Source organism: Panthera onca, chromosome D4, assembly GCF_046562875.1.
Source record: "Panthera onca isolate mPanOnc1 chromosome D4, mPanOnc1 haplotype 2, whole genome shotgun sequence".
Classification (NCBI taxonomy): Eukaryota; Metazoa; Chordata; class Mammalia; order Carnivora; family Felidae; genus Panthera; species Panthera onca.
In genome coordinates this window covers 92,936,624-92,957,787 of record NC_138351.1, presented here as the reverse complement: position 1 = coordinate 92,957,787, position 21,164 = coordinate 92,936,624, and the positions used below count along the sequence as shown (strand labels likewise).

The window sequence follows — 21,164 nt, the reverse complement described above, 5'->3', positions numbered from 1 at the left end:
GTGGGTCAGGTCCAGGCTCACGGGGACAGACCTTGAGGCCACTGTGCTACGTGAAATAAGCCAGTCCCTAAAGGACCGATATTGGAGGACCCCGCTCATGACGGACCGAGAACAGTCAGATTCATAGGGTGGGAGGAGCAGTGGGTGCCGGGCCTGGGGAGGGGGATGGGTGTGGGAGGGTTAGGGTCTAGTGGGCAGACACAGAGTTTGGAGTGACGAAAAAGTCGTGAAGATGGATGGAAGGGACAGTTGCAGAACAGTGAATGTACCTATTGCCACTGAATTGTACACCTGAACGTGGTTAACATTATCAAGGTTATAGGGGCGCCTGGGGGGCTCAGTCGGTTGAGCTTCCAACTTCGGCTCACGGTTCTTGGGTTCGAGCCCCGCGTCGGGCTCTGTGCTGACGGCTCGGAGCCTGGAGCCTGCTTCGGATGCTGTGTCTCCCTCTGTCTCTGCCCCTCCCCGCTAGCTCATGGTCTCTCTCTCTCAAAAATAAATAAACCTTAAACAAAATAAAAAAATAAATAGAAAAGCATCCGACATAAAATTGGAGCCGTTTACAGCGGCAAGTGACCCAGAAATTGTAACAGTTCGCCAACGTCACGGAGAAATAGCAGTGGCAACGCGGACCGCCCTGTCCTGGATGTGAGAAGGGAGACGCAAGGCGGAGACTGCAGCACTCAGGCCTGGCCGGGGCCTCGAGGAAGCGCACGAGGCAGGTTTCCGGGACAACCCGCAACTCCCGTCATCCGCCAGAAACATTTTAGTGGCAGTGACAGGGCAAGTGCAACACCCACAACACGGCAGTGACTGAGGGAGGCCAGGGGGTGGGGGGGTGGCTGTCCTGCCCCAGCGGGAGGCGGGCTGTGCCCCAGGCTGCCGGGAAGCCAGGCGCCAGCCAAGGGGGTCCTGATCCGGCCTCAGCTTCACGTCCTGCCCGCGGCCGCAAGCGACCTTTCAACTCCGACCAGGAACCCGAAGAGCAAGGGGTCTTGCTGGAGCCGCGCCCCCCGGCAGGCCCCCGGTCAGGCCTAACCGCGCCCGTGCCCGATGCGGGCGGCGCCGGGCCTCGGCGATGTCCCGCGACCGGACAGAAAAAGGGCGCGGCGACAGCCCATCTGCTCTGACGGCTGGGGTCAGGGTGGCACCCCTGACGGACACTAGGCCAGCCCGTCATCAGTCCCGGATGACCCGGTGACTCTTGGGCACGGTCACATACCTCAGCTTCTTCACGACGGCGGGCCAGCCCAGCAGTTGTTCGTCCCACAGGTACTCGGGGGACAGCACCTTGGTGGGCTTGTGGTCCAGCAGGTACCTGTTCAGGTGGCTCTCGTCGTGCCACACCGCCTCGATGCCGTGGGCCCGGTCGACCACCATGGCCCGGTGACAGGCCGACGTGAGCCACAGAACCTCGGCCACAGACCCCCCGAAAAAGCCTCCCGCGTAGTAAAAGTCGCCCTCGTCCCTGGGGATGTGCGCCTGGGACTGCGGCCGGCGCTCGTAGGTGCAGACCCTGGGCTGCTTAAGGAACGGCCGCTGTCCTGGCCTGTCCTGGGCGAGTCTGCCCGTGGCGCCTCCCTAACCTCTGCCCCGGGGGACGGGGGACCATCAGCGCCCCATCTTACAAAGGGGAGCGAGCCTGAGGCGGAGGAGGCTGGAAACCCGTACAGCCACGGGTCAGCATGCTGGAGCCAGCAGCGCACCCCCGTGCCGAGCTCCCCTGGCAGACCCCCTCCACCCGCAGGACCCGCCCCTGGCAAATCCCCTGCAGGTTCCCACCTGCTGTGAGGGAGCCGAGACCCTTCGGGCACAGCTCTGGTCAACGTGCCCTCGCAGACTTCGTAGAACCTGCAGGGCCGGCCACCTGCCCCTCTTGGCTCAGTGCTCAGTCCCTGGCCCCCCAGGACCGTGTCTGCCCCTGCAGGGCCCTCCCTTGAAGGCTACTGGGCCCTCAGTCAACAGCGGGTATTCTGAGGAGGGGCCACCCCCCCCATCTCCCCCAGATCAGGACTCAGGCCCAGCATGTGGCCAGGGGAGGCGAAAGAGGGCCCCTGGAGGAAGAGGGGGCTTGCTCGGGCCCCAGCACTGAACCCGAGCGTGTGAGCTTCTGGGTCCAGGTCTGTATCTCCCCAACCCCAAGAGGCTGGAAGTCTTCTCCAACCGCCTCCCACGGCTGGTCCCTCTTCGAGGGGGCTCGCTGCTCCCCACCTTGCACACAGCAGCTCCCCCGTCATCGGGCAAGTGCGGTGAGCCCCTCGGTGACAGTTTTTTGAGCAGGCCCTGAGGCTACTTCCTGGTGCCTGCCCCAGAAACCCCTCCCACAGGGAAGGTGGGCACTCCGTTTCAATAGGGGACATGCACACACACACACACACCCCTGCCCAGCCACCAGTCAGGTCACCAGGGGCAACTCCAGACCCACCCGATGTGATCGTGGGTTCACAGCTCGACTCGGGGAGTCTGGTTTCCTCCGAGGACATGCCCACCACCTGCCCACCCCCTGGGGACTGCACTCGGAGCCCAGAGGGGACACACGGGGACAGCCAGCGCACGCGCAGCAGGCAGTGCTGCGTCAGAGCTATTGGCACTGGCCGAGGACCCTGGGCAGTGAAGCTTCTGGTTGGTGATTTCAGCCGCTTGTCTCCAGGGACTGGAGTAGGATCCTGAGGCGACCCTGTGCCCTTCTTACTCCCTGCACTTGGGGCCGAATGCCCCTCTCGAGTAAGACCTGGGAAAGGGGTTGCAAAGGCCTCAGGGCATCCTCTGGGGTCTCGGGTGAGCTCTGCGGAGGGAGGAAGCCCCACCTGTCCACACGCAGGCCCAGCACCTACGAGCTTTCACTCCCCCCATGGCGATCCCGAGAGAGGATGCTGTCGTCAGCCCCACTTTCCAGAGGCTCAGAGAGACCACGCCACTTACCTGCGGCTGCCCAGCTCATTCAGCGGAAGTCACCTGTCCCTGGAGTCCCAGGGCCTCACTGCTCAGCTCCCTCACAGGAGCCTGGGGTCTGGCACCGAGTGCTGTGCCTGACCTGGCTGTCCCCCCTCCATGACCGTCACCCTATAAGGGAGCACACAGGAGCCCAGCTCCACAGGCACTGGCTTCCTACCCGTCCAAGGAAGCACACAGCCTCCTCCCTTCTGCTACTGTGGCCGGAGGAGGGCTCCTCTGCCGCCTGGATGTTGGGGTGCTCTGCTTCTTCCTTGACTCAGCAGGAGAACAACCGAGGATCACTGCTGGGTCTGGAGCTGCCTTCCTGGGTGACGTGCAGCCTTTGGAAGGGGAGCCAGGTGGTGTCCACCCGGGAAGACTGCTGAACACGTGGACTTTCACGTTAAACCCTAGGAGGACAGGCTGGGTCCCCACCCACCGTGTGCTGAACACACAGCCAGACCTGATGTCCTCGGTCTCTCCTGCATCCCAGTCCCCACCCTCTGTCATCTCATCTACTTACTTTTTTTTTTTTTAATGTTTATTTATTTTTGAGACACAGAGAGAGACAGAGCATGAGCAGGGGAGGGGCAGAGAGAGAGACGGAGACACTGAATCCCAAGCAGGCTCCAGGCTCTGAACTGTCGGCACAGAGCCCGATGTGGTCGGGCTTGAACTCACGGACCGCGAGATCCTGACCTGAGCTGAAGTCGGACGCTGAACCGACTGGGCCACCCAGGCGCCCCGTCACCTACTTACTTTTTGATCGCAAACACCGTTAGTCCGATGGTGGTGTTCCGGAGCCGGAACTGCTCATTCAGGATGTCAATGTTGAAGGTCCCTTCCCAGACGGTGGGGGCCAGCCAAGGGGTGAGGACAAGGACATCTTTCCTACTGCAGCACAAGAGAGCCACCCGGTGTCAGTAGCCTGAGAGTGAACACACCGAGGGCCCTGGCGCATCACCACCCCCACCCGGGACCCCCACCCACCCAGCCTGCACCCCATCAGGGACCCACAGGGCTGACCCTCCTTCCAGAAGGCCCTCACATGTGCAAGAAACAAATGACATGGAAATCAAAACTCAGACTCGCGCAAATCACTCGCAACCCTTAGCGAACCCTGGACCCTGCTGGACCTCAGCGTGGGAGCTGGGATTTGCCAGCGAGGGGCGGGGGCCGTCCTCCAGGAAGGAGGAGGCGCCCCTTGGGCATTCTTTGGTGGAGAGAGAAAGACGGAGAATAATTGGTGGGCTCCAAATTCAGACTCAGAAGCTGCCGAAGCAAGTTCCCGCCGAGTTTTCGGTGAAACCGCCTTTTAGTGTATATGGTGAATTTTGGGGCGGGGGGGGTGGTGGGTTCAGCAAGTTTACTCACGAGGGTGTTAGCACCTTGGGCTGGGGGTAAACCATCCTGAAAAAAAAACACAGCGCAATGGGAGTCTGCAGGAAGATGGCATGGACATCCCCAGTCAGTGGGGCTGGGAAGCTGCTGCAGGTGACTGAGCTTTTGAGTCCCCCCAGGAGGAGCTGCACCGGGCGCTTCCCGGACACAATCCCAGGGCCTGAAGGAGGGCGGAGCCTCTGTGGCTCGGTTTCACTCTCTCGAAACCGGGAGTGGAGACCTCGGGGTGCATTCCCTCCCTCATAACCTCAGGGAGAGATCTCACCGTGGCGGGAGGGGCTGCAAGTGGCCACTGTCCCAGGTATTTCACCCAAGCAAGTAGCTGGGTCAAGGGAACGGCAGCCAGACACACAGACGGTCTACCTGGACCTGACGCTGCCTCCCCGGCTGGGTGACGGAGCAGGTCTCTAAGCTCCCGGGGCCCAGGCTTCCTGTCTGCAGAGAGGGACACCCGTGCCCAGCCCCGACAGCGGCGTGCAGTCTGGGAAAATGTGTGCGCAGCGGTCCTGCCCCAGACTAAAGTGTCGTGGAGCCCGAGGAAAAATTAGCCAGTGGGCCGTCTGTCATTGTCAATAATGACTGCACTTTGCATTTCCTGGGTGGCATTTAAAAGCAGGGCGTCGGCTTTGAAAAGGCAGGAAAGTCTGCAACAAACCACCCCATGGGTGAACCCACGGACGTCGGACACCGTGCAGAGTGAAATAAGCCAGTCACAAAAGGGCGAACACGCTGTGACCCCACTTATAGAAGGGACCGGAGAAATCAAGTTCATGGAGACAGGAAGCTGAATGGGGCACCAGGGGCTGGTGGCAGGGGGATGGGGGCAGAGTTTCAGTCTGGGAAGATGAGAAAGTTCTGGAGATGGACGGGGGTGATGGTTGCACAACACGGTGATACACCTAATGCTGCCTACAAATGGTCAAGAGGGTAAATTTCAGGGCATACATATTTGCACGGTTAAAAGTTTTTGGGGTTTTTTTTTTTTGGTTTTTTGTTTTTTTTTTTAAAGTTGGGCACGAGAGGGGCACCTGAGTGGCTCAGTCAGTTGAGCGTCCGACTTCGGCTCCAGTCAGGATCTCACGGTTCATGGGTTCGAGCCCAGCTTCGGGCTCTGTGCTGACGGCTCGGAGCCCGGAGCCTGGTTCAGATTCTGTCTCCCTCTCCCTGCCCCTCCCCTGCTTGTGCTCTCTTTAAAAAAATAAACATTAAAAGAAAAATTAAAACAAAAAAATCGTCAGACACCAGTCCACGAGACTGCCTGAGACCTTCCCAGTCTCATCCCCTCTAAAGACCCTCTTCCCAGGAACCCCTCTGAGCCCAGACAAAGCAGGCCGGTTGGTGACCCTCTTTAAGAGCCAAATTCCAGGAAGCTGGTCAAACCCAAACCTCCAGCTACCCCTGGATCTTTCCATGGCTTCAAGGGGAGGGCCAAGTCTGACCCAGGACTTGGGGAGGGGAGCGGTGCTCCCCATGTGAGGCGCAGGAGAGAGCCTATCCAGGCGCTCTCGCCTCTCCCCTGGGGCTGTGGAGCAGGTGAAGGGGGCAGAGGACCCAGGGAAGACGTCCTACCTGGACAGTGTCACTGCTTGCGGGCCATCCAGCTCTCCACCCGCCTCGCTGCGGGATGAGAACACAGAGTGGGGGCTTTACCGGGAGAGTTCAGGGCTCAGGTTCATAGATGGTGGCTGGGGGCCCAGGAGAGGGGGACAGTGGTGGCCTAGGGTATGAAGAGGGCGTCCGTCTGAAAGTGGCCAGAACAGCCGTCACTGTGGGCAGTGGGCCTGGCGCCGGCCCATGTCCCCCTGTGTCCCCAGACGTGACGTCAGACCCCACGGGGGCAGGTTTGGCCTCTGCTCAGCCACAGACCCCCCGCCTTCACCTCATGCTTCTGAGCGAAGGAGACTGAGCAGCTGGTGGTTTCAGACCATGTGGGCATCCCGAGTCCCCTCCCGTCAGGGGGTCCTTCCCCGGGCCCTGCACACAGTGGCCTTGGTCTCGAGGATCCGACAAATGCAGAACAGCCGTGCTGGGGCTGTGGGTCTTCTGAAGCCACGTGCTCAGGAGGAACAGTCTGACTGGGAGACACGGATCGGGGAACCTCCGAATGACCCGGGAAGGAGCCCAGGCCGAGCCCTGGGTGCCGTCTCAGGCGGGAGCCAGCATCAACCCTGCAAATGTGAGGGGCCTTCGAGCTGCCCCTGTCCCAGCTACCGTCGGTCTACACTCACCTGACACACCTGGGCCCACACTGCCCAGCTGAGCCCAGTCGACCCCAGGATCTGGCGAGATGTGGGCTCAGTGGTTGTGATGGTCTCACACCACAAATTGGGTATTTTGTGGCCCAGTAGCAGATGGCTGCTACAAGGGGGAAAAGCCAGACGCACAGCAGGGGACAGACAGAAGAGCGGTCCGGGCAGACGACGTAGCACGTGCAAAGCCTCAGAGTCACGACACGTGCCAGGCGACCACAGACCCCCGGGTGGACCGCAGAGGTGGGGTTCACGGTGGGAGAGGTGAGGCTGGAGAGGACGGGCAGGCAGGGAGCCAACCACAGAGGGGCTCATGCATATGTTCCGGAAAGATCACTCTGGCTAACGGAGGAGAGTGGGTCCGTGCGCAGGAGGATGGGGAGATGGCACGGAGGCTGCCAGAAAGATGGGGGAGCCTCACCCGGAGCAGGACGGGGGGGAGCAGAGAGAAGCGCGTGAACTGAGAGATACTGACAGGCAGTTCTGCTCTGAGTGGGGCGCGGGTGGGGGTGGGGGAGGGGCAAGGATGATGCCCAGGCTTCCACCTTGGGCTGGGTGGGGGAAAGTGAGGCCTTTCACCGAATCAGGGGCTTGAGAGCAGGAGCAGGGGGTCACTGTGGGGACACCCAAGTGTCCAACAGGTTGAAGCCAGACCCGGGGTGGGGTGGGTGTCAGTCCTGCCCAGGTGACCCACCAAGGCCACGGAAATGACCTGGCTGCTCTGGGCAGAGGGTGAGGCCCAGATCACGGGTGCATCAGCCTGGGGCGTGGGGGCAGCAGCCATCTCTGCCCCCCCCAGCACACAGCCAGTCCCCGCGGCTGTTGGGCAATGTGACCCTGCCTCCACTTCACTCACCTGGCCCCTACCTGCCTCCCCAGCCTCGAGCTCCTCAGGTTCAGGAAACCGGCCCTGTGGAAAGAGCCACCAGAGGCCCCTGTTGAGGAGGGTGCACCTGGGTTGGCTGTTCATCCATCCGCATGCAAAGCAGGAGCTGGAGCCCGCGCGGGGAGCCCAGAGCCCCCTGGCACAGCTGCGGGGCTTGGGCGGGGCTGGGAGCAATTGTCACCAAAAGCACGGGTGACACCCAAGGGGGCGGCAGGAGGGCGGTCACTGAAGACAGTGCTTCTGCGTGAGCTCCCGCGGCAGCCAGAGAGGGTCCCCGTGCGCGGACAGCACAGCCCCCGGGAAAGCAGCCGCGGGCCTTTACTCCATAGTCCGGAGACCATCTCCATCGGGAAGCTAACACTCAGCTCCCCTGCGCCTTCCCCACTGCCCAGCCACCTGGCTCCTCGCTCAGGAGCTGGGGGAAGACAACTCCCACACAAGGTGGGGTCCAACGGGAGGGTGTGTGTGGAGGGACAGCTCATCAGCCCTGCGGTGACCGCACTGGTGCTGGGGTGGGGAGCGGCCCGGCACCCTACAAGCAGCCGACCGCTGTTGTCGCTGCCTGGAGGGCCTGCACGGTGCACACGTTCCTTACCCCAAGAGGACGCAGAAGAGTGTTATCAGGAGGGAGATCACAGTACAAAGTGAGCAGCATTGTGGTTTCCCTGGAAAACAGCAGTGGGACCCCGATCACCCCACTGTGCTCCTCCCAACCTGCCCACTTCTCCCCCCGCCCCCCCCCCCCCCCGTGTGATTCAGATCAGCTCCCATGGCGGCCGCCTCCCGCCAGCAGGTGGTTTGAGCGTTGTGACAGGCAGCGTCTGAAGGAGCCGCTCCAGGACCAGGTTCTCCTTTGTCACTCACAGACGGGGGGTTAGGAGGTCGGTTCTTTCCTCCCGGCACTCTGCCCAAGGGTCCCCTCCGATCCCCAGTTACACAGGCCTCCCTGTGGCCTCTTTCCGCCGAGCACCCCCTCTCCTTGGAGGGAGGCTGACACGGCCACGCTGAAATGAGCACAGAGGACGATGCCGAAGATTCACGTACACCTGCAACGTAGCCCCAAAATAGGCGAGGCAAAAAGCGGACACAACTGAAGAAGAAATGGTCAACTCGACAATTAAGCGGGAGACTTCCAAGTCCTACTTTGCTGTCAGTGATGGATGGGATAACTGGAACATCGGCAGATACAGCTGAACACCGCACACCAGTGAGATCTGACCGATCACACCGCACAACGCTCAGCCGGGCAATAGCAAAACACATGCTCTCCTCTGCGTGCACGAAACCTCCTGCAAGAGACGCCACGTGCTGGGGTCTAAAACAAGTCACTGCAAATTTAAGAGGACCGCGGTCGTACAGAGCATGCACTCTGACCGCAGGGGAGTGAGATTCCGAGGGCAATGACCAAGGCACATCGGGAACCCCCCAAATACATGAAAAGGCAACAGCACGCATCTGAGTAACCCATGGGTCAAAGAGAAAAACTGAAGCATCTTCTGAGCCGAATGAGAAGGAAAGCAAAACATGCCAAACTTTACGGGATGCAGCCAAAGCTGTGTTTCGAGGGAAATGTATAGCTGTAAATGCCTGGGTAAGAAAAGAAAAAAACCTCAGGTCGGTACTGAAGTTCTCACTTTAAGAGAGGGCACCTGGGTGGCTCAGTCGGTTGAGCGTCCAACTTTGGCTCGGGCCATGATCTCACAGTTTGTGAGCTCAAGCCCCACTTTGGGTGAGCCCCACTTTTCTCTCTCTCTCTGCCCCTTGTGGGATTCTCTCCCCCGCCCCAGCCCTTGCTCATTTGCACCCCCCCCCAAAAAAAAAATGTCTGAAAAGAAAAGAAACTACAAGAAGAAAAAGAAGAACAAATTACACCCAAAGTGAGCAAAGGGAGGAAATAATAGAGATTAGGGTGGAAATCAATTAAATAGAAACCAGAAAGGGGAAAAAACAACGAAACCAAGCATTTCATTGGGGGTGGGGAGGAGACACAAATGACGATAAAATCAGGAACGGGAGAGGAGGCACCAAGGCCAGAGTACTACAGAGATTAAGATCTGAAGGGAACGCTACTGACAACTGTTTGCCAACAACTGAGATGGCCTGGATAAGATGCACACATCCTGAAAGGCACGAACTGGCAAACGTTAGAAGCAAACACAGGACTACATCTTTGCAGCACGGGTCAAGCAGAGATTTCTTATGTAGGACACCAAAAGCACAAACGATAAAAGAAAAAACGTGAGGTGGCTTCCCTAAAATTAACACTTTGGCATTCAAAAACACCCTTAAGAAAGTGAAGAGACAAGCCATAAACGAGGAAAAAATATTTGCAAACCACACATCTAATAAGGACCAGGCATCCCAAATTAAGGACCTCTTCATACACAACGAAGAGAACAAACACTCCAATTTCTGAAAAGGCAAGTATTTTTTACCGACTTTTCACCAAAGACATTTGAGTGGCTGATAAGTGCATGGAAAGGTGCTCCATCAACGTCATTAGTCATTAGGTGACGCACATCAATACCACTGGGAGACACCCCTTTCCACCGACAAGTGTGGCAAGAACAAGTGAGGCTATGGAGAAACGGAAACCCTCGTACCCCGCTGATGGGGACGTAAAATGGCGGAACCCCCTTGGAAGAGAGTTTGGTAGTTTCTTAAAACGTTGGACATACATTTACCATACGACCCGGCGATCCCTCTGCAAGGTAACCACCGGGGGGGCAACGCAAACACAGGTCCACACAAAGACGTGAACGCGGTGCGCACTACAGTGTTGTCCACAAAACTACAAAGTGGTCTGTACCACTTTTCGCACCTTCACGGAATGTCCATCCACCGACGAGTGGGTACATCCATACACTGGAATGACTAAGCAAAAAATAAATAAATGATACACGCTCTGAGGTGGACGAGCCTTAAAACATTCATTCAAAGAGAAAGGAGTCCGATGCAAGAGATCACAGGTTATTAGGATGTTATTAGGCTCTGTTTAAATTTTTTTTAACGTTTATTTATTTTTGAAGGAGACAGAGACAGAGTGTGAGTGGGGGAAGGGCAGAAAAGAGAGGGAGACACAGAATCGGAAGCAGGCTCCAGGCTCCGAGCTGTGAGCACAGAGCCCGACGTGGGGCTCGAACTCATGAGCTGTGAGATGGTGACCCGAGCCAAAGTCAGCCGCCCAACTGACTGAGCCACCCCGGCGCCCCTGTTAGGCTCTATTTATATGAAAATCCCATAAAAGGTAAGGCTATAGAAACAAAGTGGTTGCCTGAGGTGGGTGGGGCCACACTGGAACAGGGAGGGATTGCAAATGGACACCAGGGAATTCTGAGGAAAGTTCCAAAATCTATTACAAACTCTGTAAAGTGACTAAGCGAATGCTACGGTATATAAATGATACTTCAATAAAACCGTTAAAACGAAGAGCCATCAGGGGGGCCTGGGTGGCTCAGTCAGTTATTCGTCCGGCTTCGGCTCAGGCCATGAGTTCGAGCCCCACGTTGGGCTCTGTGCTGTCAGCACAGAACCTGTTTGGGAGTCTCTCTTGTGGTCGGGTCCCCTCCCTAAGGAAAGAAAAAAAACCTCAAGGCAACTGGCTCCACTTAAGTGACAACATCCCTCACGACCTTTTAACATGAGACCACTTAATCAGACTGCAAGTTTGCGTGTTACCATATATGAGAGACAAAGAGGTGAAAATATACATAAAAAACTATCTCCCGCGGCGGGAGGCTCAGTTCTTCCAGTAAGAACCCAACTGAGCGGTGCCTGCTCGAATAACATTGCTTCCTAGAAGGAAAAGCCTCGGGGTCATGACTCTCTGTGCGAGAATTTTGCTGCAATCTCTCCCTCCCTCTTTCTCTCTCAAAAATAAATAAACTTAAAACAATATTTTAAAATATTGGTTGAACGAATGAACAGGGAATCTAAGAATGGGGATTATTTGCCAGTTTTCTCGAAAGATCTGAACTCGGGCTTCAGGTTTGCATGGGGTCAGTTGTGGGCCCGACGTCCCTGCAGCCTCAGGGGTATGGAGACCAAGGGCAGAGTCCCTGGGCCTCAAGAGTCCCAGAGCAGGTAGAACCTCGGTCCCCGTGGCCTGAGGCCAACTAACACAGCACAGGACCTGGGGCCTGGGGGGCAGGCGAGCAGGGAGACCAGAGCAACTGTCCTGCAGGTGTCCGCATGGGTTAAGACTAAGCTGCACACCTTACGTGAGGTTTATTGCATAGATGCTGTTAAAATATTTTTACAGAAGGGGGCGCCTCGGTGGCTCAGTCGGTTAAGCAGCTGACTTCCGCTCAGGTCATGATCCCATGGTTTGTGGGTTTGAGCCCCGCATCAGACTCTGCGCTGACAGTGTGGAGCCAGCCTGCTTGGGATTCTATTTCTTCCTCTCTCTCTCTCTCTCTCTCTCTGACCCTCGCACTCTCTCTCTCTCTCTCTCTCTCTCTCTCTCTCTCTCAAAATAAATAAACTTGAAAAAATAAAGAAAGAAAAAGGAAAATATTTCTCGAGGAGAAAGGGAGGCGACAACAGGAGCACACGGAGGCTCAGGGAGGAGCGCAGGGAAGCAGAAGCCGCAGGCGAGGAGCCCTGGATTCCAGACTCCATTGTGCCCCTTCCTGCCTTGTGACCCAGGACAGCGACCTCGATCTCCCTAAACCAGCCTTCCAGCCGGTAAAACGAGAACGGCCCTCACCACCCAGGCTTTCCCGGGCTTACAGTAAACACGAACAAACGGTGAGTGTGTCTGAGGGCAGTGAGACTGAGCACCGCACCCCCACGCAGCTTTCCAGAACCTCCGCTCGCCCCCAGCTCCGCGGCGGCGGTTCTCCAGCCGGGGCCCGCACCGCCCGCGGGCTCTCGCCTTCGGCTCCCGGTCCGCCCTCCGCTGCCCGCACCCCAGCCCCGGGCGCACTGCCGCCGGCCCGGCCCCGAGGGGCCCCGCGCGGCCCAGGCGTCCGCGGGGCCCCCGACCCCCGCAGGACCGGCACCGCGGACCTCGGGGGCGCCAGCCCGGCCCGCCGGCTCCCAGCACCAGGGCCCCAGGAGGCTCCTGACCTCCCGTCGCGGTCCGCGGCCCGGGGCGCCCACCTGCCCGGCCATCGGGGCGCGGTCCCTCCTGCCCGGGGCCCCCGGGGCCCCCGGGGCCCGCCACTCACCGGCCTGCGTCCGCAGCAACCCTGCCATGGCTCCGTGTCCCACGGCCGCCTGCTCGCTTCCCCTCGGCTTCGCCAGGGCGCCCGCCCCTCCGGGACCTTCCGCCTACGGCTGCCCCGGGGCGGGGGGGGGGGGGGGGGGGTGGAGCGTGCCCCGGGGGGGTTGGGGGTGGAGCGGCTCCCGCGGCCCGGACTCCCCCCACGCCCGACCACGCGAGTGACAGCGAGGCGCGGGAGCCGGGGGGAGGAAATCTCTGGGTCCCCGACGACCCCCGCCAGGCACCTGCGAGGTGGGTGCCAGCGGATCGCACCTGGCCCCGGCCCCGCCCCTGGGCTCGACCCCCTCCACTCCGGCCCCATCCCGCTCCGCCCCACCGTGCTCCTCAAACCCCGCCCCCCCCGGCCCCGCCCCCGAGCTCGACCCCGACCCCGCCCCCTCCTCCCCCCCCCCCCCCCCCCCCCCCCCCCCCCGGGCAGGACCCCAACGGCTAGCCCCAGCCTGGGTCCCCAGTCCTGCGCCCCATCGCCCTGACCCTGTCCCCAAGCTGCAGACCACTTCTCCTGGAGCAAGAAACCAACCCACCAGCCAACTTCAGGGTCGCTCTCTGTCCCACCACGTGGTCCACTGGGACTCTTAACCTGCCCAGTAGAAAATTTGCAACCACTCCCCACCACCCCACAAACACACCCCAGAAAAGGTCGCATCCTGTCAGCAGCCCCTTCACCCTGCGGGGAGCTTCTGGGTAACAAGGCCTCAGGTGGGGGGTATCCCAGCGCCCGTCGTCTCCATCCTGGTGATCTGCCCTACCTCCCGTGCCATCCTGTCATTAGTGCTCCCATGCCCCAGGGACCCTGCCGTGCTCATTCAACTGCACACAGCCTTCTCTTGCACTTTGCCAGGCATGGTGGCCAGTGCTTTCCCTGGATCCGCTCACCGATCTTCACCTGAACCTTACCTTTAAAAGGTAACCGAGGCACAGAGAAAGGAAGTGAGTTGCACAAAGTCTGAGGCCGAGGCAGGATTTGAAGCTGAGACATCCGATCCAGAGGCTGCCCGCTTAACTGCCCCATCATGACCCAGAACTAGCTGGAGCCCCAAACCTACCCTTGTCCCTAAAAAAAAGCCACTTACACCTTTCCTGCTCTCCTCAACCCCCAACTCTGCGTCCCAACTCTCTGAGCTGGTCCCTGGTGGGGCAGCTCCTGGTGCGAGGAGAACCAGGAAGCGCCTGAGACTCGGCCCCACCTGCAAACTAACAAAGGCTAACGATGGAGCCTCCGCTGCGCCCTGGAAGACATGGGGTTTCCAGGTCGGAGACAAAAGACATCATCACTCACCGCGCCCACACGGCGCCAGCCCCAACCCACTGTCAGAAAGCTACAAGTTCCCCAGGAGGTTTGTCTCCTCTTACCTGGTTCACGGAACTCCAGGAACCTAGTCTGACCAGTTCTGAGCATTAGCATGGGCTGGGAGGGATGTTTGCCCTGGGCATGAAAGTCTCATCTGTGCCTCTCTGCTGCCTGCATTCCGAGCCCTGCTGTGGGGAGTAGACCCCCCAGGAGTTTCTGTAGGAAGAAGGAGTGAATGAGCCCGGCGGTACATGACCTCCTTCGCCTCAGCACCTTTGAAGGAGCGAAGAGCCACTCACTGGACTGCAAACTTTCAACCAGCTGGGCTTCCAGAAGCAAAGGTGAAGGAAGCGGTTTACGCTGTCTTCTTCGCCATGTGTTCCACAATGTTCCCGGATGAGATCTAAAAGCGCGTGACGAGCAAATAGCCCCGTGGGTGCTCTAGACTACATAGCATCTTGGAACCGCTCTCCACGTTCCCCTTGCCCCTAGGGTGAGGGAGACGGGCTCCCCCATCTGTGCTCTCCACCCCAGACCTCTTCCCGCACCCCACCCGACGCTTTCCATAAGTCCGGGCCCCTCCTCCTCCAATTAGCCGTCCCCTCTGCGTCTTCGACCTTGAAAGCACATACATCTTGGCCTCCCACCATCAGCCTCAGCCCAGCATCCTGGGGTGGTCCTGATTCATGGGCCTGCACAATTATTACTAGAGTCCCTTCTTACAAGCGTCCTGGTTTGCATGAGTAACCATGTGGCCACCTTCTGACCACACCCTTCTCCAGGTAGGGGATATTGTGCACTAACAGGGACAGCTCAGACACGACGTGAGAAAGACGGCGCTGCCCTGGGCCTGGCAGGAGCCGGCGCCGCTCTCTGGATGTCACTGTAACCCCACTTGGGGTTAATCTTTGGCCAGCAGATGACCGTGAAGGAGTGGCACATAACTAAACCTCTGCAACAGCCTTACCCTCATGCCCTTCAGCTACAAGTCAGGGCGGGCCAATACAAGACCAGCAGCCCTCAAGCTGTGGCTCCCTGGGGAAACTGGGACATCAAGAGGACTCCTCCACGGCGGGACAGGTGTAAGGTCATCGGGAGGGCGCTGGGGCAAGCCGAAGCTCTGGACACCGTGGCCCAAGCCGTGGCCCGAGCAAAGGCAAGATGGGGAGACACAGCGACAGCAGCCTCGCTCACACGGCCCCCGCCTCGCGGAGGCAGTTGAAGAGCTCAGCCTGGACACATCAAAGGGAATTAAAGGCATTCCACACCAGAGTGTCAGACGTGGACTTAAGATGAGTTCAGTTCACTAGACGGGTGTCTGGGTGGCTCAGTCAGTTAAGCGTCCGACGTCGGCTCAGGTCATGATCTCGTGGTTCATGGGCTCAAGCTCCACATCGGCCTCCGTGCTGATAGCTCAGAGCCTGGAGCCCGCTTCGGATTCTGTGTCTCCCTCTCTCTCTGCTCCTCCTGCACTCATGCTCTGTCTCTGTCTCTCTCTCTCTCTCTCTCAAAAATAAATAAACATTTAAATAAATAAATAAATGCAAAAAAAAAAAAAAAAGAAAAGAAAAAGAAAAAGGGGCGCCTGGGTGGCTCGGTCGGTTAAGTGTCCGACTTCAGCTCAGGTCATGATCTCACGGTCCGTGAGTTCGAGCCCCGCGTCAGGCTCTGTGCTGACAGCTCAGAGCCTGGAGCCTGTTTCAGATTCTGTGTCTCCCTCTCTCTCTGCCCCTCCCCTGTTCATGCTCTGTCTCTCTCTGTCTCAAAAAAAATAAATAAACGTAAAAATAAATAAATAAATAAATAAATAAATAAATAAATAAATACATAAATACATAAATAATAACAAAAGAGTTCACAACAACGAGGGCTCAGAGATGAGATGCTAAAATACCCAAACGACACTGAAAGGTGATCCCAGACCTGGAAACAAAGACCCCAAAGTCTCTTGCACAAGGAACACACCATGGGCAAATGCAGGGAACAGAAGAGCCGTGGGCTGGTGACTGACGCTGCAGAGGAAACAATCACAGTGGTCCTTTTCATCGGCACGTAATCTACATACAATAACATGCCAAATATGTTTGGCAAGTGCAATATGTTAGAAATAAGCCCACCAACTCAATCAAAGGAGGGACGTGGAGACTCAGAGTACAATGAAGACAGGCTTTCATCAACGTTCTTGCAAGAGCAGGTGTCTGATGGACAGACACACTCAGGGTGGTTACAGCAGGCAATTTATCCCCTAGCCTGCAAGTCCCTCCCCTGGTTCCTCATTGGCTGAGCACTACAGAGGTAAGTCCCTCCCCTGATCCCTCATTGGCTGAGCACTACAGGGGTTCCGGCCTTCCCCGGAAGTCGCCTATGCCCATGTAAGGCAAGAAGTAGTCCGACTGGAACAAGCCTACATTCCCTGAGGTGACGCAGACTTTCAGTCCTTCCTTTGTTTTTTGGCGCATGCTCATTGCAAAGCCCACAAAAATAAGCCCTCCAATCGGAGAAGGGAAGAAGAACCGGGAAGTGCAGTGTCTACCGGTTTGGGACTCCATGGGGCGGGGTGGGGTGGGGGAGGTGTCATGTATATTTCCAATAGGTTGTAGACCTACTGTTAACTAGACAGCACAGCTTTTATTTGGTATTGCTCAGAATGAATCCTCTCCCTTACTTCTCACACAATACACCCTTAGTCACCTACAATAGCATCAAAAACATTTCTGTCATCTCAATCAAGTCCCTTTTCCAGACAACTGCCACCCCCTCCATCAGTGGCAAACACTTTCCGACATTAGTCACCATAGAGGGGTACTGCCCGTGCTTGGATGTTACACGGATAACATGGAACATGATACACGGAATCCGACAGTCCGTGTGCTCTTGTGTCTGGTGTCTGGCTCACGTGTTTACTGACCCTCCCCCGTTCACGCTCTGTCTCTCTCTGTCTCAAAAATAAACGTTAAAAAGAAATTTTTAAAACAAACACCTGAAGGCTCTGGAAAGTGACCGAAGGAAAAGGTTTGGAGGGGAGTCTTCACTTGGAAGGAGAGACGAACACTAGGAGAGACTCCTGTTGCCTGCAGCGGTTAGTCTGAGGTCAGGTGCCCATCAGCGACATGCAGCTAAAAGCCAGTAAAAAATCCCCATCCCGCTGGTTTGAAGAAGGAGGTGAGCCACAGCCACGGGGGGGAATACCAGGAGAGAGAGATCCAGAAACAACAAGTCCTAAATTCCTCGGGCTGACCTACCAACTACTCGTGGGGTGGGGGGTGGGGTGGACTCCCAAGCCACCAAGATGACCCTGAAAGAGCCACGGGGAACTTGGTCACGCCGCCCACCACAGACGGGATGGAGCTTGAGCCGGAGTCCAGCCAAGCTGTAGTAAAGCAGAAGAATTAACCTTTTCCTGAAGACTGTAACACAAACAAACAGCATTCACTTATCAGAAGCATGGAGGTCAGAAGACGGTGACCTGGCACCTGTAAAGGGCTGAAAGAGAAAAACCTGCCGACCCAGAATACTCTGTGTGGTACGGCACTGTCCTCAAAGCAAAGATGCATCCAGGGGCTCCTGGGGGAGCTCAGTCAGTTGAGCATCTGACTCTTGATTTCAGCTCAGGTCGTGATCTCACGGTTCACGGGACGGGAGCCACACGGCGGGCTCTGCGCGACAGCACAGGTCCTGCCTGGGATTCTCTTTGTCTCAAAATAAAGAAAGAAACTTAAAAAAAAAAAAAAGGTGTATTCAGATAGAGGCATAACAATGAGAACGTATTGCCAGCAAACCTTTACTACGGGAACTGCTGAAGCAGGGAGCCTGGCTGGCTCAGTCGGTGGAGCGTGTGACTCTCGATCTCGGGGTCAGAGGCTCGAGCCCCATGTTGGCCGTGGAGCCTCCTTAAAAAATAATGCCGAAGGAAAAATTTCAGACTGAAGGAACATGGCATGAGATTGAAATCTGAATACTTTGGGGGGGGGGGGGGGGCGGAAGCACCAGAAATGGCAGGTACCTGGAGACGTAGAAAAGGACCATCTATAGTCTTAATTGCTTAAGAGTACATATGAGTCTTTTAAGCAAGAGTTATGACACCATAGTTTGGGTTCTGTAGCGTGTAGTGTAACATACGCGACAACAACAGGACACGTGTCCTCTAGGACACGGAGGCAGTGAATGGGCACACGCAATTGCAAAGTGAAATGGTACAACACTAACTCGAAGCAAGTCGCGAAAAGTTCAGAATGGATTCTGCGATCCCCGGAACAGCACTCAAAAAAAAAAAAAAAAAAAAAAAAAAAAAAGCAAAGAATTACGGCTAAAATGTCAATAGATAAATGCAATTAGGATTCTGTGATACCATTTATATAGAGGCAAAACTAACCTATAGTGAAAAAAAATCACGCCAGCGGTTGCCTCTGGGGACTGGGAGCAGGAATTGACTGGAAAAGGAAGTTTCCGGAGTGACACTGGTGGTCTATTTCAGTTGGGCTGCTGGGACACAGGAGTAGGCCTTCGTCAAACTCACTAAATGGTACGCTTCACCTCTCTACCATACGTAAGTTTTAATTTCAAAAAGAACTCTAGGTAAAGACTGAGCTCTAATTCATAGTATGCACGCTTGAGTGTTTGAAGCGACAGATACTGAAATCTGCAATTTTTAATTGTTTAAATGTTTATTATTATTTTTTTGCTTTTCTTTTTTGTATTTTTTTTATTGTTTGTTTCCTTTTGAAAGAGAGAGAGACAGAATGTGGGAGGGGGAGAGGCAGAGAGAGAGGGAGACACAGAATCCGAAGCAGGCTCCAGGCCCCGAGCTGTCAGCACAGATCCTGACGTGGGGCTCGAACTCACGGACCGCGAGATCATGAGCTGAGCGGAAGTCGGACGCTCAACCGACTGAGCCAGCCAGGCGCCCCAAATGTTTATTTAGTTTTCAGAGAAAGAGAGAGAGAGAGAGAGAGAGAGAGAGAGAGAGAGAACAGGGGAGGGGCAGAGACAGGGAGAGAGAGAATCCCAAGCAGGCTCGGAGCTGTCACTGCAGAGCCCGACAGAGGGCTCGATCTCACAAACTGTGAGATCATGACCTGAGCCCAAATCCAGAGTTGGATGCTTAACCCACTGAGCCACCCAGGTGCCTTTGCAAGTTATTATTTTTTTAATTAATTAATTAATTAATTAATTTTTAATGTTTATTTTTTTTTGAGAGAGAGAGAGAGAGAGAGAGTGTGTGTGTGTGTGTGTGTGTGTGTGTGTGTGTGTGAAAGGGGGAAGGGTAGAGAGAGGGAGACAGAGGATCTGAAGTGGGCTCTGTGCTAACAGCAGAGAGCCCGACACCGAGGCTCAAACCCACGAGCCATGAGATCGTGACCTGAGCCGAAGTCAGATGCTTAACAGACTGAGCCACCCAGGCTCCCCTCTGCAAGTTGTTTTTAAATGTAGAATAAAAACTTAAATGAACTGATGGATGGATGGAGGCATGGATAGGTGCATGGATGACATATGATAGCCGGGGAGCAGGGGTGCAAGAGCTCTGGGTCTGGGGGCCCCAAACTGACCAGGTTGGGCCACTGGCCGCTGAGAAAATCCAAAGGCAGAGAAATGAGTGGCAAGTGGAACGAGACAGTTACTTCTCTCGGCGAGGCCAGCACCGGGAAGGGCGGACTGGCGCGTCTCAAAGACTGTCTCCAGAGTGCCAGAAATAGTTCCAGGCCTATGAAAGCCAAGTATGGGGCAAAGGTGGCTGGGTCCGTGCGGGTGGGCAGGGAAGGCCAAGTCGGCCCCAGTCCCTGGAGTCAATGACAAGCAGGGTCTTGCTGGCTGGAGACACCCCTTATTGAGGGCGTAGTTTCAGATCCCGTCAGGGGAAGTTTTTTCCTCAGGGTCTTCTGCCTGAGCCAGGAGACCAGCTGGTAAGAAGAACCCAACCAGAAAGTTTGAGGTCAAAACGGAGGCAGCTAAAGACCTTTTTCACTCTGTGAGCGGTAGAATCACCGCACAGGGTTCACAGTGGCATCTACATGGTAGGTACGGGAGTGTTTGCTGTGTGATTCTTTAAATATTTTTTTGTATGTTTCAAGGTTTTTTTAAATTTTTTAAAATGTTTATTTATTATTGAGAGACAGAGAGACAGAGCATGAGCAGGGGAAGGACAGAGACAGGAGAAGACACAGAATCCGGGGCAGGCTCCAGGCTCTGAGCCATCAGCACAGAGCCCGACGCGGGGCTCGAACTCACAAACTGTGCGATCGTGACCTGAGCTGAAGTCGAACACTTAACCCACTGAGCCTCCCAGGCGCCCCTGTATGTTTTAAGTTCAAAAAAATAAAATGTTGGAGGAAAAAAAACCTAGCACCTAGCTATGAGTCTTGAAAAACAGATTTGCAAGACCTTTACGGAGAAAATTACGAGGTTCTGTTGAAAGATTGAAGGACTGAGTAAACCGAGAGCTTTGCTCACGCGGTGGGATCTCCGATATCGACAAGCTATTTTTACCCCGGTTCTGATGAAACCTCCAGCAGGCTCCTCGGTGCCACGTGACAGAAGATTAAAGATGGAAATGCAGCAGGGCCAGGGCCAAGGGCAACCAGAACACTCTTAAAGAGTCGGGGGAGGACTTGTCACCAGATACCAAGACCCGTTTCTAGGCCTAGAATGAGTAAGACGGTGGTCGGCACCACAAGGACAGACCAGCCGGCCGATGTGCCGCGGGAGCATCAGGCAGGCCGACACCCCACAAGCGACCCCCTGCCCCCAGGCGGGATGCGTGTGACGTTCCTCAGGCTCTCCTGGCCGCCCAAGGAGAAAGGAAAGGGAAAAACCAAAGGCTGGCCGATAGACATCACAGTCATCATCAGTTCGTACGTGTCTGAATAAAGTACAAGGGCAATCTTTTCTTTTCAATGTTTATTTATTTTGAGGGAGAGAGAGAGAGAGCATGTGTGGGAGGGGCAGAGAGAAGGGGAGAGAATCCCAAGCAGGCTCCGCACTGTCAGTGCGGAACCCAACGCGGGGCTCGAACTCACTAACTGTGAGATCACAACCTGAGCTGAAGTCAGAAGCTTGACCGACCGAGCCACCCAGGCAGCCCCCCAAAGGGCAATCTTCTCAATAGCTTAACCTCCAGAAACCCACTGACTCAGTTTCCTGGAGCCCCAACATCACCCACCCTCTCCTCCGTAGGGATGT

At 56.3% G+C, this 21,164-nt stretch overlaps 1 protein-coding gene across 1 annotated transcript; it reads right to left on the bottom strand.

The window, feature by feature from the left end:
- Positions 1–249: 249 nt before the first annotated feature.
- LOC132663875 (histo-blood group ABO system transferase-like) lies at positions 250–12,737 on the bottom strand. The gene is made up of 12 exons (XM_081790870.1): positions 12,642–12,737; positions 8,066–8,135; positions 7,441–7,494; positions 6,802–6,854; positions 6,564–6,614; positions 6,215–6,479; positions 5,905–5,952; positions 4,309–4,344; positions 3,694–3,828; positions 3,035–3,063; positions 2,490–2,731; positions 250–1,521 (listed from the first exon to the last, which is right to left on the bottom strand). Exons 1-12 carry the CDS (start codon positions 12,667–12,669, stop codon positions 1,180–1,182), a joined length of 1,353 nt encoding a protein of 450 aa, XP_081646996.1. The 5' UTR covers positions 12,670–12,737; the 3' UTR covers positions 250–1,179.
- Positions 12,738–21,164: the final 8,427 nt, after the last annotated feature.